The 13,838-nt window shown below is 44.8% G+C and overlaps 1 protein-coding gene across 3 annotated transcripts in view; it reads right to left on the bottom strand.

The window, feature by feature from the left end:
* The window catches only part of Nell1 (neural EGFL like 1), an 822,199-nt gene that overhangs the window by 592,313 nt on the left and 216,048 nt on the right, over positions 1–13,838 (bottom strand). For all 3 annotated transcript variants that reach the window (XM_048442384.3, XM_048442394.3, XM_085682700.2), the window contains 2 exons: positions 5,597–5,731; positions 4,444–4,546 (listed from right to left, as the gene is read on the bottom strand). In XM_048442384.3, coding sequence (XP_048298341.2) covers positions 4,444–4,546; positions 5,597–5,731 — 238 coding nt within the window. The remainder of the gene's footprint in view (positions 1–4,443; positions 4,547–5,596; positions 5,732–13,838) is intronic.

Raw genomic sequence — 13,838 nt, 5'->3', positions numbered from 1 at the left:
ACGCCCCTTGCTTTCCTGTTCCTCCCCGCTCCTCTGAGAGAACCCCTTCCTTCCCTGGCATTCCCCTCCTTATGTCTACCATCAGTCCTCATTACCCAACCTCCTGAGCTGTAGCCAAAAGCCTTAGTCTTGATGTCTGAGGACATTCAAGCATAAGGCGAGTCAGGCCCTGCTGCCTCTGGCTGGGCGCTGGAGAGTTCATTTCGGCAGCTTTCGGTGTGAGCAGAGATGTAAATGGATACCTGGAGCCCTGTGTGCCACATCAGGGACATGCAAAGTGGAGCATTTCACGGTGTCCAACCATGAAATTGAAACCCGGCCCCAGCACACACTTCCTCGGGATGTCTGAAACAAGCATCCTGGGGATTTGGAGACAGTTTATTATTCTTTTTGCACCCACAGACACCCAGGTTTTTTAGATTTGACCTTGATTTCTTAAATGCAAATGCTGGACACTTTTGCCACTTGGGTTCACACTGAATACACAATCGACAGGTACCGTGTTGGATGATCCTGTCACATGTGCATATGAGGTTAGTCTGTCCGCATTCCAAAATCTGTTTCCTCACACATGCCAGCCATCCCTGGGCACTTGGTGACTTTGCGTGTCAGAGACAGCACCCGGCTTTCTACTCCAAAAGTGGCGGATCAGAAGAGCTAACCACCCAAGGAGTCTCCCATCCTCGCTACATTAATTCACGGAGCTTCCAAACACTCCCTCTCTGAGCAAGACACCCACATCAAATTGGGTGTCACTAAAACATCTCCAGCTCACAGATGCCAGACAGAAGGCATCACACACCCAAGCACACAGCAAACTGGCTCTTCCCTCTGCCCTGTCTCTGTGCTTCACATTGTTTGTCTCCTGTGAGCCCTTGTTCAAAACTTGGCCCCCGCTCTCTCACAGACACTCACACAGCACAACACTTACACGCCAGGTCCTCTAGCTGTCACTCCCAGCTGTCCCTTCTCATCCTCTCCCCAGGCAGTCTCTGCCTGTTTGTCCCCATCACCTCCATCTGGAACATGACCAAGTCTCATGCTTGGCCACACCTCCAGCTCAGTTACGACAGTACCCTTTCTTAAATCGCTTCTCTGAATGTGCCACGGCCCTGCTTGAAAATTTCATTTTTAAAAATTTATGTCTATAAGTGTTCACTTATGTCAGATCATGTGACTCTGAATGTTAGGGACAGCACTCAGCTTTATACTTTAAAAGTGGTAGATCAGAAGAGCTAACCAATCAAGGATCTTTCCTTCCTCGGGAAAATAATTCACTGAGTGTTCAAACACCCCCTCTCTGAGAAAGACACCCATATCAAACTGGGTGTACCGCATGCATGTTGGTGTTCAAGGAGGCAAGAGGGCATCCAATCCCCTGAGAATGAAGTTACAGACTATTGTGAGCTGCCATGTGGATGCTGGAAGCTAAACCCAAGTCCTCTGCGAGAACAGCCAGTATTCTTAACCACTGAGCCATCCACACAGCACCCCGAACACAAAGAAAACCTTCATTTTAAAATGAAAACTACCAATGTGGTATCTAATGCCATAATTTTACATGTGCATTCCCCTCTAATAAATACAGTCTTTCTCACAGGGGCACCTAAAACAACTCCTACTCACTCTTAATACTCTGCTAAGCTGTTGTCTGTGACGTTTTCCTAAAGCATGCATGTGTGCACACTCACAAAAACTGCCTCACTTCAATATTGGACTCTACAACTTGTGCCTGGTTCAACAGCAGCTTCCTTGATGTAGAGAAGGTTGCACGATTATTCCAGACACCCAAACCCAAAACTACCTACCAGAGATTTATATTTTGAAACTAGTAAGAAATAAAAAGTCTTTCTGGCCAGATGCTCTCAATCTATCTTTTAACTTTAGAGGTATACTAAATATTAATTTATTTTATTTGTATTCCCACTTACTTTATCTCTGAGCACATCAAAGTATCACCAGAGTCACTGAGAAAATTAGTTTTATCGAACCAACTCGACCTGAACTCCATATAGATAAAAAAAAAAATTCTGCCGTTATCTTTAGGTTGTGCTTGACCATCTTGGAGAAAGTGGGAAATTTTCTGGGCACGTTTTATAAGCTGACAATTCTTAAATGAACTAGAATACAGAAAGACAGCCATCTCCCTCATATATAATATGAAGAATTAATTATATATAACCAGGCAGGCTTCATGGGTTAGCAAGATGGTTCAGCAGGTAATGGCATGTACTTCCAAGACTATGATCTCTTGTCCTGGACACAAGGCAGGAGAGAGGTGACAGCCACAAGTTGTCCTCTGACTCCCATACACACAAACACACACACTAAATAAATAAATGTAAAGGGGTCTTGAAGGTGTCAGCCTGGGGTCCAATCATTCTACTTTGAATAATTTTATATTAAGGAGATTCAAAATAATCAAAACTGTGTGTCTCCATGAAGCACATTATCATCGAGTCCTTTGTAATATAGAAAAGTGGGAAACAACCTAGGCTTTTGATAACTGAGAAATGCTTATACAACAGCGAAATGGTGGGAAACTGAAATCCAGTGAAACAAGATTCGTAGTCTAGAAAACTATGCAGACACATTTAAGTGGTAATGGCTCAGTCAGAAAAGTAGAATATATAAATTCCATTGGTTTGTTTGCTTGGCTTTTTGTTGTTGTTGTTGTTTTGGGGAGTTTTTCTTTTGATTTGTTTGTTAATTTGCTTTGGGTTGGGGGATGTTTTGTTTCTGTTGTTTTTGAGACAGTACCTCAGATAGCCCCAGCAGGCCCCGAACTCCCTTTATAGCCGAGGCTGGTTTTGAACTCCTAACCCCTCTGCCTCTGTACTCTCCGTGTTGGAATTGCAGGTTTGCAGCACCCAGATCAGCTGTCACATTTCTGTGCGAAAGTATTCTCTGCAGATCATGTGCTTTGATGGGAAATCTACAGGGTTTGTAGTCAGCAACGCTGGTTTAGGAGATCACCAGCCTTGTGGCCTCGGTGAAATGGTTTTGCCAGAAGTGCTTCTGGTAAAACGGAGTGCTGGCAATATAAGCTACCTTACTGTAAGAAGTCAACATAATTGAGTAGAGGTGTCTGGTGCAACAGAGCACAGAGCAGGCGCAAGCAGGGTCTCTCATTCTTAGTTTCCTTTCTTTTTATCATTTTATATAGTGTCCTCTACAAGGGTGGGGAGGAGCAATCTTTAAAGATCTCCTTTTCATGAATGCATGTGAGTGCCTCTGTGTGTGTATTTTCTGTGTGAGTCTGTGTGCGTATCATGTTCGTACCAAGGCCTGTGGAGACCCGAAGAAGGTGTCAGGTTCCTTGGAACCTTAGATACAGATGGTTGTAAGATGTCATGTGGGTGCTGGAAATCGAATCTGGGTCCTCTGCAAGGGCAGCGAGTGCTCTTAACCGCTAAGCTTTCTCTTCAGCTGAAAGGTGGTTTTAAGGTTTTAATCATTATTACTTGGACCAGCCAACGCTGAAGGAAAAATGCTTCAGTGTTTGAAATTAAATACATACCTACATTTCTAATAAAGACATCTTAATAATGACAGATCTGTCCAAAGCCTCAGAAAACTAAATACAGAATTTGTGCCTTAACTCTATCATTCCAAATGAGAACATTGAACCACATTAACTTGGGAGTTGGACTTTCACACTTTATGTCTAGCCTGGGGTTTGAGCCTGAAGAAGCAACCTGGTCACTTCAGATGTAAAGACTAGAGGACAGTTGTAGAATAGTGACATATGTTACAGTTGTTTATGCTGTGGGTTATTTGTTTAACGATGCAAAGATGTGTTGCATTCTTGTAGGCTGCATTTGTTTAACTGTGAAGCTGTGTTACTCTGCCTGTCTAAAACACCTGATTGGTCTAATAGAGAGCTGAATGGACAACAACTTGGCAGGAAAGGGTAGGCGGGGCTGGCAGGCAGAGAGAATAAATGGGAGGAGAAATCTGGGAAGTACAGGATCAAGGAGCTAGAGAAGGAGGAGGACTCAGGGGCCAGCCAGCCAGCTACGCAGCCAGCAATGGAGTAGGAAAGAAAGAAAGACATACAGAAATACAAAAACGTAAAAGGCCAGAGGCAAAAGATATATGGAATAATTTAAGTTAAGAAAAGCTGGGCATTCATAAGTAAGAAAAAATCTCTATGTGTTATGTGTGTATTGGTAGTGGAGTGGCAGCCCGTGCTCCCAAGAACAAAGAGGCAAAGAACCAAAGAGTGAAAAACAATCAACTCCAAATACTAATGAAGGTGGATGGGATGGTGTTTCTGAGGAAGGGGAGTCTGTGTACCATGTCCGCTGCAATGTAGGAGTTGACATGTGCAACCCTTCTTAGCCGCTATCAGATTAACTGCCATGTTTCAACTCAGAAATGATAGTTGGGTTCTGAAAATAGAGGCAAATGCAAACTCTAAAAGAGCAGAGGCCCACTTACGTCTGCAAACTTTACAACACTGCCCGGAAATGTGCACAGGAAGCGAATCTGGGGAACAGTTGAGCGGCGGACAGGACATCCTTCGGCACTCCACGGCCCCACTCTGAGAAGGGAAAGACAAAGAGGTCTCTGAGGTGTCCTCTGAACAAGCCAGCTTCAGAGGAACTTCACCTTTGATCTCCAGAGCCTAGGGGAGGCAATGCAGTGTGGGGAATCACCAGGCCCCTCCATAGCCAGAAATAAAGTTTTCCCTCCAGCCCAGATGAACCTGTAGCACCTCAATTACTTTTCTGATAAACATCACTGGCTTCATCCACCTGCCCATGTGGACTAAGTAGATTAGGCTGAAAACAAAAAGCCTATTTCTGTGAGACATAAATAACACCTTTAGTAGACCCTGTCAATCATTTTTAAGGTTCTAACAATCCATTTTGTATTTTTCCTGGACAAACAATGGCATTCTTCAGATATTTATCGAGTAATTTCAACTGGACAGGGTTTACATACTAATTTAGGAGGGCCTCTTTTTTGAAACTGAAGGAGTCTACAGACAGTGGCTATTCTGTAAAGCACGGAGGGGGGCTGTCTGCAGTCCTTGGGAACAGACACAGATGTCTTTCAAAAGCATCATACAAACATTGAGAGTCTGATCAAACTGTGCAAAGGATGTGTTGGGGGATGGGGAGGTGGCTCAGCACTCCGGGGTGCACACTGCCGGTTCAGAGGATCTCAGTTCAGTTCCCAGCTGGGCAGCTCATAACCACCTGTAACTCTACCTCCCAGAAAACCCAAAACTCCCGGTTCCTGTGAGTGAGTACATTCACACGCACATGCTCACACCCAGACACATGTGAGTGCACATGATTAAAAATAATAAAAGTAGATCTTAAAATGTGCAATCTAGGAGAGAAGACTAAAGCTCCATTAAGTCTGAAAACACTCAACTCTCCAACTCCTAACGGTAAGTGGCTTGAGCACAAAATGAAATCAGAGCGTATATAACGAAGAAGCAGGCTTTAATTTCCAAGTATTTGGAAGCTATTGCAGTTATTGAAAGGGAACAGGCGTGATGGAAGCAGCCTTATGTGCTAAGCAGCCTAGCTGCGCTCCAGTCGGCAAGCCTGCGTCTCGCAGGCTTCCGCCGGGGACTCACTTTGCATGTGCAGTTCCTGCAGTTGTCGCCGTCCATCCAGGAGTCTTGGTCCCTGTAGAGCAGCCCACTCACTTGGCAGGTCTTCTCGCAGTGGCAGTTCTCCAGCTGACCGAGTCTTGTCTCGGCATAATTCAGCTGCAGGAAAGATTTACTGGATGTAATTTGGTGTGATCTGATTGCCCCGTCCCAGCAAAATGAATAGCGATGGGGGGCGGGGAGGGGGTAGAAATCCCAGTGGAGAGCAAAAGAAACCCCCCCCCCCCAGCCATTTCCCGATTCTTAGCATAATCTGCTCTCTGCTTTTCACACAGGTAAAAATCATACCAAATTGAAGACATGTTGTCTCCTGTGGTCTAATGAACAACAAATGAGACGTTAAATGGTGTCTCTGGAGCCTCACGGGTACTCGTGACAGCATGTGCTTACAGCACAAAGCCCACACAGATGTGCTGGAGAGGAGAGTGTTCCCGGGAACTAATTAGGATGTTGAGCAGGGATCTAACTGAGAAGTCCCGTGCATTTGCATCTGTCTCCCGCCATCCTCTCTGTGCAGTTTATAAGACGGAAGGTATGACTTCCTCTCATATGAAAATTCTGGGGACTTGTAACAAGGAAAGAAAGCTATTGGAAAGTCCAGTGTCTTCCCGCATCCGTGTCCCCAAACAGAACGCCAAGGAATTCACTGGAGCTGGGGAGGTAAGAAAACCCCAAGCCGAGACCGGGAGCATCTCTTTGTTTGCTTGCTTGTTTGTGTGTTTGTGAGAGAGGAACAGAAATGGCTGCAGTAGGCAAAGTACTTGTCAAGCAAGCATGAAGACATGAGTTCCCACCCCAGTACCCTGTCAAAGCTGGGTACAGCGGGTGTCTGTAACCTTGGTGCCAGGGGATGAAGACAGTCAGATGAAGTCAGTCAGATGAAGTCAGTCAGCTGAAGACAGTCAGACCTCTGAAGTTTGTTAGCCAGACAAACAAGCTGAATCAAAGGGCTCCAGGTTCAAGGAGAGACCCTATCTCAAAAATAAGGTGAAAAGTAGTTGAGGAAAACACTGGCCACGTGCACACACCCTCAAGTACATAAGCGTGCGCACGTGCGCGCGCACACACACACACACACTTGCACACAATTCTCTGAGATAGGCTGTCATTGCTTTTAATGACAGAGTCTTGAGCTACAAATTCAAGAGGACTATAAAGCTTAGCCATCCTCACAAGGAAGCCCAGAGTCATGGTCTCCAGGAGTGAAGCTCTCATAGTGACCCTTTCGATCTGGAATAAGAAATCTTTCTTCCTTTCCCTTGCTGGATCATTGTTCCTTGACCCCATTCTGAGCAAGTTTTAATGTCAGACATCTATGATTCTTCTGGCCTCCCCCTGCCCTTGACCCCATCCTGAGTAAGTCATGTCTCCAGGCATCTGAGGTCCTCCTGGTCTCCCCTGCCCTTGACCACACTCAGCACCATCAGTTTCCCTTAACAGCTACTCTGCATGTGGTTCCAATTCTTTCTTAAATACTCTCCATCCAGCCTATTGCAGTTTCCCCTCAAGCACTGCACAGAGTGGAAGGGTTGCTCAGTGGTCAAGACCCTGCCTGGCTTGTGTAATTCTAACTGATGGTATGGCCATCTGTGGCCAATCCTTTCATTCTTTTCCTCCACGCTCTTGAAACTTCAGACAGGAATGTGGCCTTTCTTGCCTCCTGTGGCGAGTTGGCAAATCACAGAGAAAGCAGGTTTCTCTACTACCTACACGCTCCACGTTCACCCTGGAGAGCTGACAGACTTGCCTTGAACTCCCTACAGGTCCCTCTGACATGTGTGATCTTCCAAAGTGTTGCGTTTCATCTAAAGCGCCAGTCTAATTAGAGAGTTTCTAGAATCTGCGGTAATTAAGATCTTTGGGAATTCTTTAGGAAGCACAGATAAAATATACTTCCAAGAGTTTGCAGAGGTTAAATAGCCAAAGCACGTGTATATCAAAGGTAAGAAAACCACAGCTCAATATTCACTATCTTTATCCCATCTATTAGTGTCAGCAGTTTCTGTATGAGCTGGACTTGAACAGGCGATCTAGATGTGCCTGCTAAAGGTGACTCCAAAGGATATCTGTGACCTTGATAGGAAGTGTCTGTGCCGTGTGTGTGTGCCTCACTCTGCAAATCTGGAACAATTCCAGTATCTATGTGACTCCAAGAAGGAAATTCCTTAAAGACCCCATGGCCTGAGAGGGAGCCCCAGCTACTAAAGATCCTCTAGGAGCTTCCAGCAGGTCGGCCTTAGTAATAGCCAGCACCATCCAGCAAAGCTGAGTCCATCTGTGAGGCCCCAGTCCTAAGAAAACTTCACTTTTAATGCCATGCATTTTGTTCTCCTGTCTGAACTTTCTTTTGACTTTTAATATGTTTAGCTCTTTCTAGCAACATGGAAAAGCCCCAATCTCTATAATAAAGAGAATATAAAAGGCAGATAACAAAGGCAAAGGGATACAAAGGTAAAAAAAAATCTAATTTTTCAACGGCATTTAATATGTAATCTTGCCTTCTTTTCCTCTGCTAAATCCTATAACAACAATAAAGGAGAAAAACAGCTCTGAGTCAAAAAAAATGAATTACATTTTCTGCCATTGGTGGGAGCATGGTGAATTTATACAAATTCATTTTCAAAAGCCATTTCCACACAACTACCTCTCTCAGAGAACGCCTGAGATCCCGAGTAGATAGGGCTTCAGGTCTGCATCTCTGGTGAGCTCTACCTTTGTTCCTACACTTATCTAAGCAGCCACGGACTGAATCATTTATTCCGAGCGCTACACATTCAAAGACAGACGGCGGAGGGCTTTTTCACGGGAAGAGGTCAATGAACGGATACGAGGACATTAGTCATACTGTAGATTGCATTTGCGCTTTGAAGTCCTATCTGGTGTTTGTCATGTGGATGGAGAGGGAGGATGCAACCCATTGTTAAACCTGTAAGTTTAATTGGAAAACCATCACTGAGTTCCTCAACACAAGAAAGATCTCAAAATTAAATATGTCACAGTCTGAAATGCCACTCTGATCGGGACTTGATTTGTCCTCACAGATTTCAGAGATTTAAACAAAAGTAATCCAGAAATTCCAAGGAAAGAAGATGGCAGGTTGTTACAAGCCAAGCTGCTTGCTGCCATGAATGAAGAACTGGGTCCCATCCCAGAGAACACATGATAGAAGGAGAGAACCGACCCCTGGAAGCAGTTATCTGACCAACGTGTGTGCCTGGAAGCAGTTATCTGACCAACGTGTGTGCACTGTGCCATGTCCACATGTGTGCATGCAAGCATAAATAGTAAATAAGTGGAATTTTAAAAAAGGAATTCCCAGCCTTAGAAAATACAGCTAGCTCTGATTAATATCTTCAAATTCAGTGTCATAGAACTCCAAAAAAATAAACATCAAGAATACCAATAAATGGGCTTAATGGAAGGAAAAGACAATTCTCCAGGGATGAAGTAAAGATGTCCAATAAGCACATGAGAAAATGTCACCCTCATTGTGAGGGTTGCCTTTAATTGTCAACTTCCCAAGCTCTAGAATTTCCTGGAAGGAGACTCTCAGTGAGGACTTGTACAGATTAGGTTTGCCTGTAGGCATGCCTGTGAAGGATTTGGTTAACTGAGGTGCAAAAATTCACCCTGAGTGTAGGTAGCACTGTTGCCTGTGTTGGCCACTGAGCTAAATGTAAAATGCAAAGGACTGAGTGTTAGCATTCACACATCCATTCACTGGTCTCTGTTCCAGACCACATGCCTTGACTTCCCTGTTAGGGATGGACTGTAACCTGGAACAAAGAGCCAAGTAAGCCCTAGTGATGTAGGAGGGTCTTCCTTCTATGTGTTGCTTTCATTGGTTAAATAAAGAGACTGCTTGGTTTTTTGATAGGACAGCAGCTTAGATAGGCAGAATAGACAGAACAGAATGCTGGGAGAAAGACAGCAGAGTCGGACAGATGCCATGGCTCTCCTCTCTGAGATGGACATAGGTTAGACTCATCCTGGTAAGCCACAGTCACGTGGTGATATACAGATTATTAGAAATGGGTTAATTAAGATGTGAGAGTTAGCCAAGAAGAGGCTAGATATAATGGGCTAGGCAGTGTTTAAATGAATACAATTTGTGTATTGTTATTTCGGCATATAAGCTAGCTAGCCAGGCGGCTAGGAGCCGGGCTGCGGGAAGCGGCCTCCTGTTCCTTTATACTACATCCTTGCTCCCTTAAGTTGCTATCATCAGGGTCTCTTATCTCAGTAACAAGAAACAGAACTAGGACATTATCCACCGAAGAAATGCAAAGAGAAACTACATGGAGATTCCATCTCACCACAGTCAGGAAGGCAGCTATCAAGATAGCAAATCAAAGCAGCTGCAGCTGAGGAGCAGACCACAGGAACCCTGAACACTGAGTAGGAAAGGACGCTAGACCAGCCACTATTGAAATTAGTATGGATGTTCCTCAAGGTAGACCTACTATGCGAGCCAGCTTTGCCACTTCTCAGGATTTACCTAAAAGTCTCCAGAACAACACATCATGGAGATACCTGCACATCAACGTTAACTGCACCTCTGTTCACGTAGCTAAGTTGCAAAGGAAACTGAGATGCCCAACAAGAGAAGAGTGGATAAATAAAATGTGCACATACATCCCGTGGGATTCTGTCCTGCCATGAAGAAGAATGAAGTAAAGTAATGTTGTTAGCAGAAAAAGGATATCACTGAAGATAGCCACCAAAGGAAATAAAGCCAGTTTCAGAAAGACAACAATTTTAGTTACTTCATGCTGTCATAAAGACCAGAACCAGCAGCAACTTGAAAAGGAAAGGATATGTCAGCTGACAGTTTGTTGTCTCTTATGAGAGGAAGTCAAGGCAAATCCTAAGCAGGACCCCGAAGGCAAGAACTGATACAGAGTCCACTGAGGAGTATGGCACACTCGTTTATTCTCATGACTTGCTTAGTTTTCTTTATTATACAACTCAGGACCACATACCAAGGGGTGGCACCACCCATGTCCTGGCCTTGCTCTCCAGAAGGACTCTGCGATTTCCACTATAACCCATATATGTGTGTATATATGTGAAAACCCACACACAAAATGCCTTTTCAAGTCCTCTCTCTTCCGGCTGCAGATGGAAGTCCTGATGGCACCTGGGAGATGCCACCAGTATTTGAGATGACTCGCCACTGAGGTGTGCATTTTCTTAGAGACAGCTGGTCCTCCCTGGTTAACCTGCATGAATAACAGCCAGTGCTCACTGAATGTGCATCTTCTATCTTGCACTGAAACTCATAGGCTGATGTAAGAAACAGTTATCTCTACAGATGGGGATGTGGCATCCAGAAAAGTCCAATGGCTTGTTCAAGACTAGAAACAGCTGAAAGAAGGTCAAAAGCAGGCTTGGGATCAGATCATAAGGATTCCAAATCCCTGTCTCCATCTCTGCCCTGGGCTCCTGGATTAAATTTCTGTCTTAACCACAGCTGCTGGATAACCCAAACCTAGGTCCAATCCCATCCACTAACACTTGTCACACTAGGCCTATTTTTTGAAGGTAAACCCTGACTCCAAGTAGATTTGATGCCGGCAAACTCTCTTTGCATCTTGGAACTGTATTTAACTTCCGGTTGGCCTCACATCTCCAGACTCCACACCCATCAATCTGTCAAAAGAATAAATGATGTTTTGTTTCCACCAAGATGGTCGATCAGATGCCCTAAAGGACATCTCACCTGAACGATGCAAAATCCTGTAGGCAACACAAAAGTAAAAGTCTCGAAACTTACCACAGATGTAGCTCCAAGGAGAGCCACAGAAGCTAAAGCAGAGCAACAATAAGGACCCCAGGTGACCAGCAAAGACCAGAGCCAACCTGTACCCTGAAGTTTCTGCTGAAGTACAGAGCCCTTGGGCTCCCATCTTGGTGGTTACATGGGGGAAAGTAGAACAGATAGACGACATAGTCTAAGATGTGGCCCTTAAAGGAAACTCTTGTATAAAGACAAGGCTCTGGAAGTGCAGAGAGAGCGAGCCTTCCAGGGCACAGAAAAGCCTTCCTGTTCAGACCTTCTCACTGGCAAGTGGGAGAAAACTTTGCCCTTGAAAAATTCTTTACAAATTCTTCCCACAGACTTCACCTGGCCTCTGGCACAGGTTGGGTAGTAATTCTGTGAAGTCAGGTGGTAGAAACAGAAGGGTCCTCACCATCCTTGCAGAAGCATACACAATCTCCACCCAGGGCTCGAAGAAGGAAAAGAAGCAGCGCAGAGGCAAAGGGCGAGGTAAAAGGTCTTATTTCTGCCCCAGACTTCCTCCACACTGAGTGACTGCAGGCTCTACGTGCACTTCCTACAGTGAATCTGGGAACTCAGGCATGGCTCAGTGAACTGGCTCTCTTTTATTTCGTCTTCCTCCTTCTTTCTGATGCCTCCACCCTCGTGCTAGCCACCTCTTAGCACCCATCTCTTCCCCTCTTCACAGGTTCTCTTTATGACCCTTTTTTCTCCAACCATAAAGGTTCTGGGATATGACTGGACCTTTGAGATCCAAGAACCTGAGTCCTAGTCCTGTGTCTGCCTTTTGTTATCTCAGGAAGAGTTATTTACCTATTCTGACACTCGGTCTTCCCCTCTGTAAAGTATGCTAACAAATTGAACTAAGCTCTCAGGATTATTTGGAGAATTGACGGGATACCACACATAAAAGGTAAGACCAAACACATAGAAACTGCTCAACAAGTTTAGCTAATGAATGAGTTTCCAATTTTTTTATATCAATGATTAAGTTCTATAGGCCATATATTGTCTGCCATTTATTTTATATAGCCTGTAAGCTAAGGATGGTTTTCACACTTTTCAATGGTTATATTTTAGGTTATATATGATTGTATCTTAAATAAAACAAGTGTGTACACAGTATCCTAAATTTTGCCTCTTGACCTAGAGGCAAATTAGTTAGTGAGAAGTGTGTGTGTGTGTGTGTGTGTGTGTGTGTGTGTGAAGGAAGACCATTAGGTGGTTTACATGCTTGCTATACAAGCTTGAAGACCTGACTTTGCATCTCCATTGCCCAGGTAGAAAGTCATATGTGCTCATAATATCAGCAATGTGGGTGCAGAGGATTTCTGGGCTCACTGGACAACCAAAAAGGTCAATTGGTGAGCTCCAGGTATAGTGAGAAACTGTCTCAGAAACTGAGGTGGGAAGGGATATCTATGTATCCAGCTGCCATCCTAGACTCCCATAGATTGCAAACAGTGCAGCGAAAATAGAAGAACTCTCTTGCAGAATTACACATCAATCTAGTTTAGAAGGAACAGACTTATACATCTGCAAAGCGCCTAGGGAGTGGGTTTAGCAGGTGAATGAAACCATTTTCTGGCTTGCAATTTCCCACAATTAAATGTCTTCCGCTTCACAAATGCCCATTTTACATAACAATGTTCGAAGGGTAGAGTTCATTGCGGCTCCTAGACAGTGCACAGCTCCAAAGAGAAAAATGGCATTGCTACCTGGGGGAGCATGGGAAAGAAAAGAGCACAGTGGGAGATGAGAATGGAGGCCAGTCATCACCTGAGGCTGAGCGGCATGTGTCTTGTATTAAAAACCTGCTAGCATGCTAAAATATAATTACCGGTATTGAGATCAAGTTGCCGCAGACAATGTGACATGAAAGCTTCCATGCGCCACAAGCTGGGATGGCGAATAATTGCCTAGGATTCCAGTTTCCTCCGGGCTCTCAGGGTGAAAAGCTGATGTTTTAGTCTCCAGTCTCAGTCTCCATCTTCCGCCCTAAAGCATTCTGTCTCTCTTTTCCAGACAAAGGAGGATCTAGCTTGGGGCACTGGAAAGACAGTTTGGTAGCGGGCGTGCTTGCTGAGCAAGCTTGACCACCTGACCTTGTATCTCCACTGACCCGGTAAAAATCCATGTGTGTTGGTGTGCTTGTCATATCAACCATTGGGATGCAGAAGCAGGAGGATTTCTGGGCTCACTGGCCAGCCAATGTGGTCAACTGGTGAGCTCCAGGTAGTGTGAAAAGTTCTGTCGCGAGGGTAGGAAGTGACTCAGGTGGATAGCAATACTGACTTCTAGCCTTAACACCTGTGCATGGGTGCACCCACTACACACACACACACACACACACACACACACACACACACAGGCTTGAAGAAGAGGTCATGACCAAAAGTCTAGACTGAGGTAGAAGCTTGTCAT

This window comes from Myodes glareolus, chromosome 24 (assembly GCF_982192425.1).
Source record: "Myodes glareolus chromosome 24, mMyoGla1.1, whole genome shotgun sequence".
Taxonomy (NCBI): domain Eukaryota; kingdom Metazoa; phylum Chordata; class Mammalia; order Rodentia; family Cricetidae; genus Myodes; species Myodes glareolus.
This window is presented reverse-complemented; position numbering and strand designations above follow the sequence as displayed.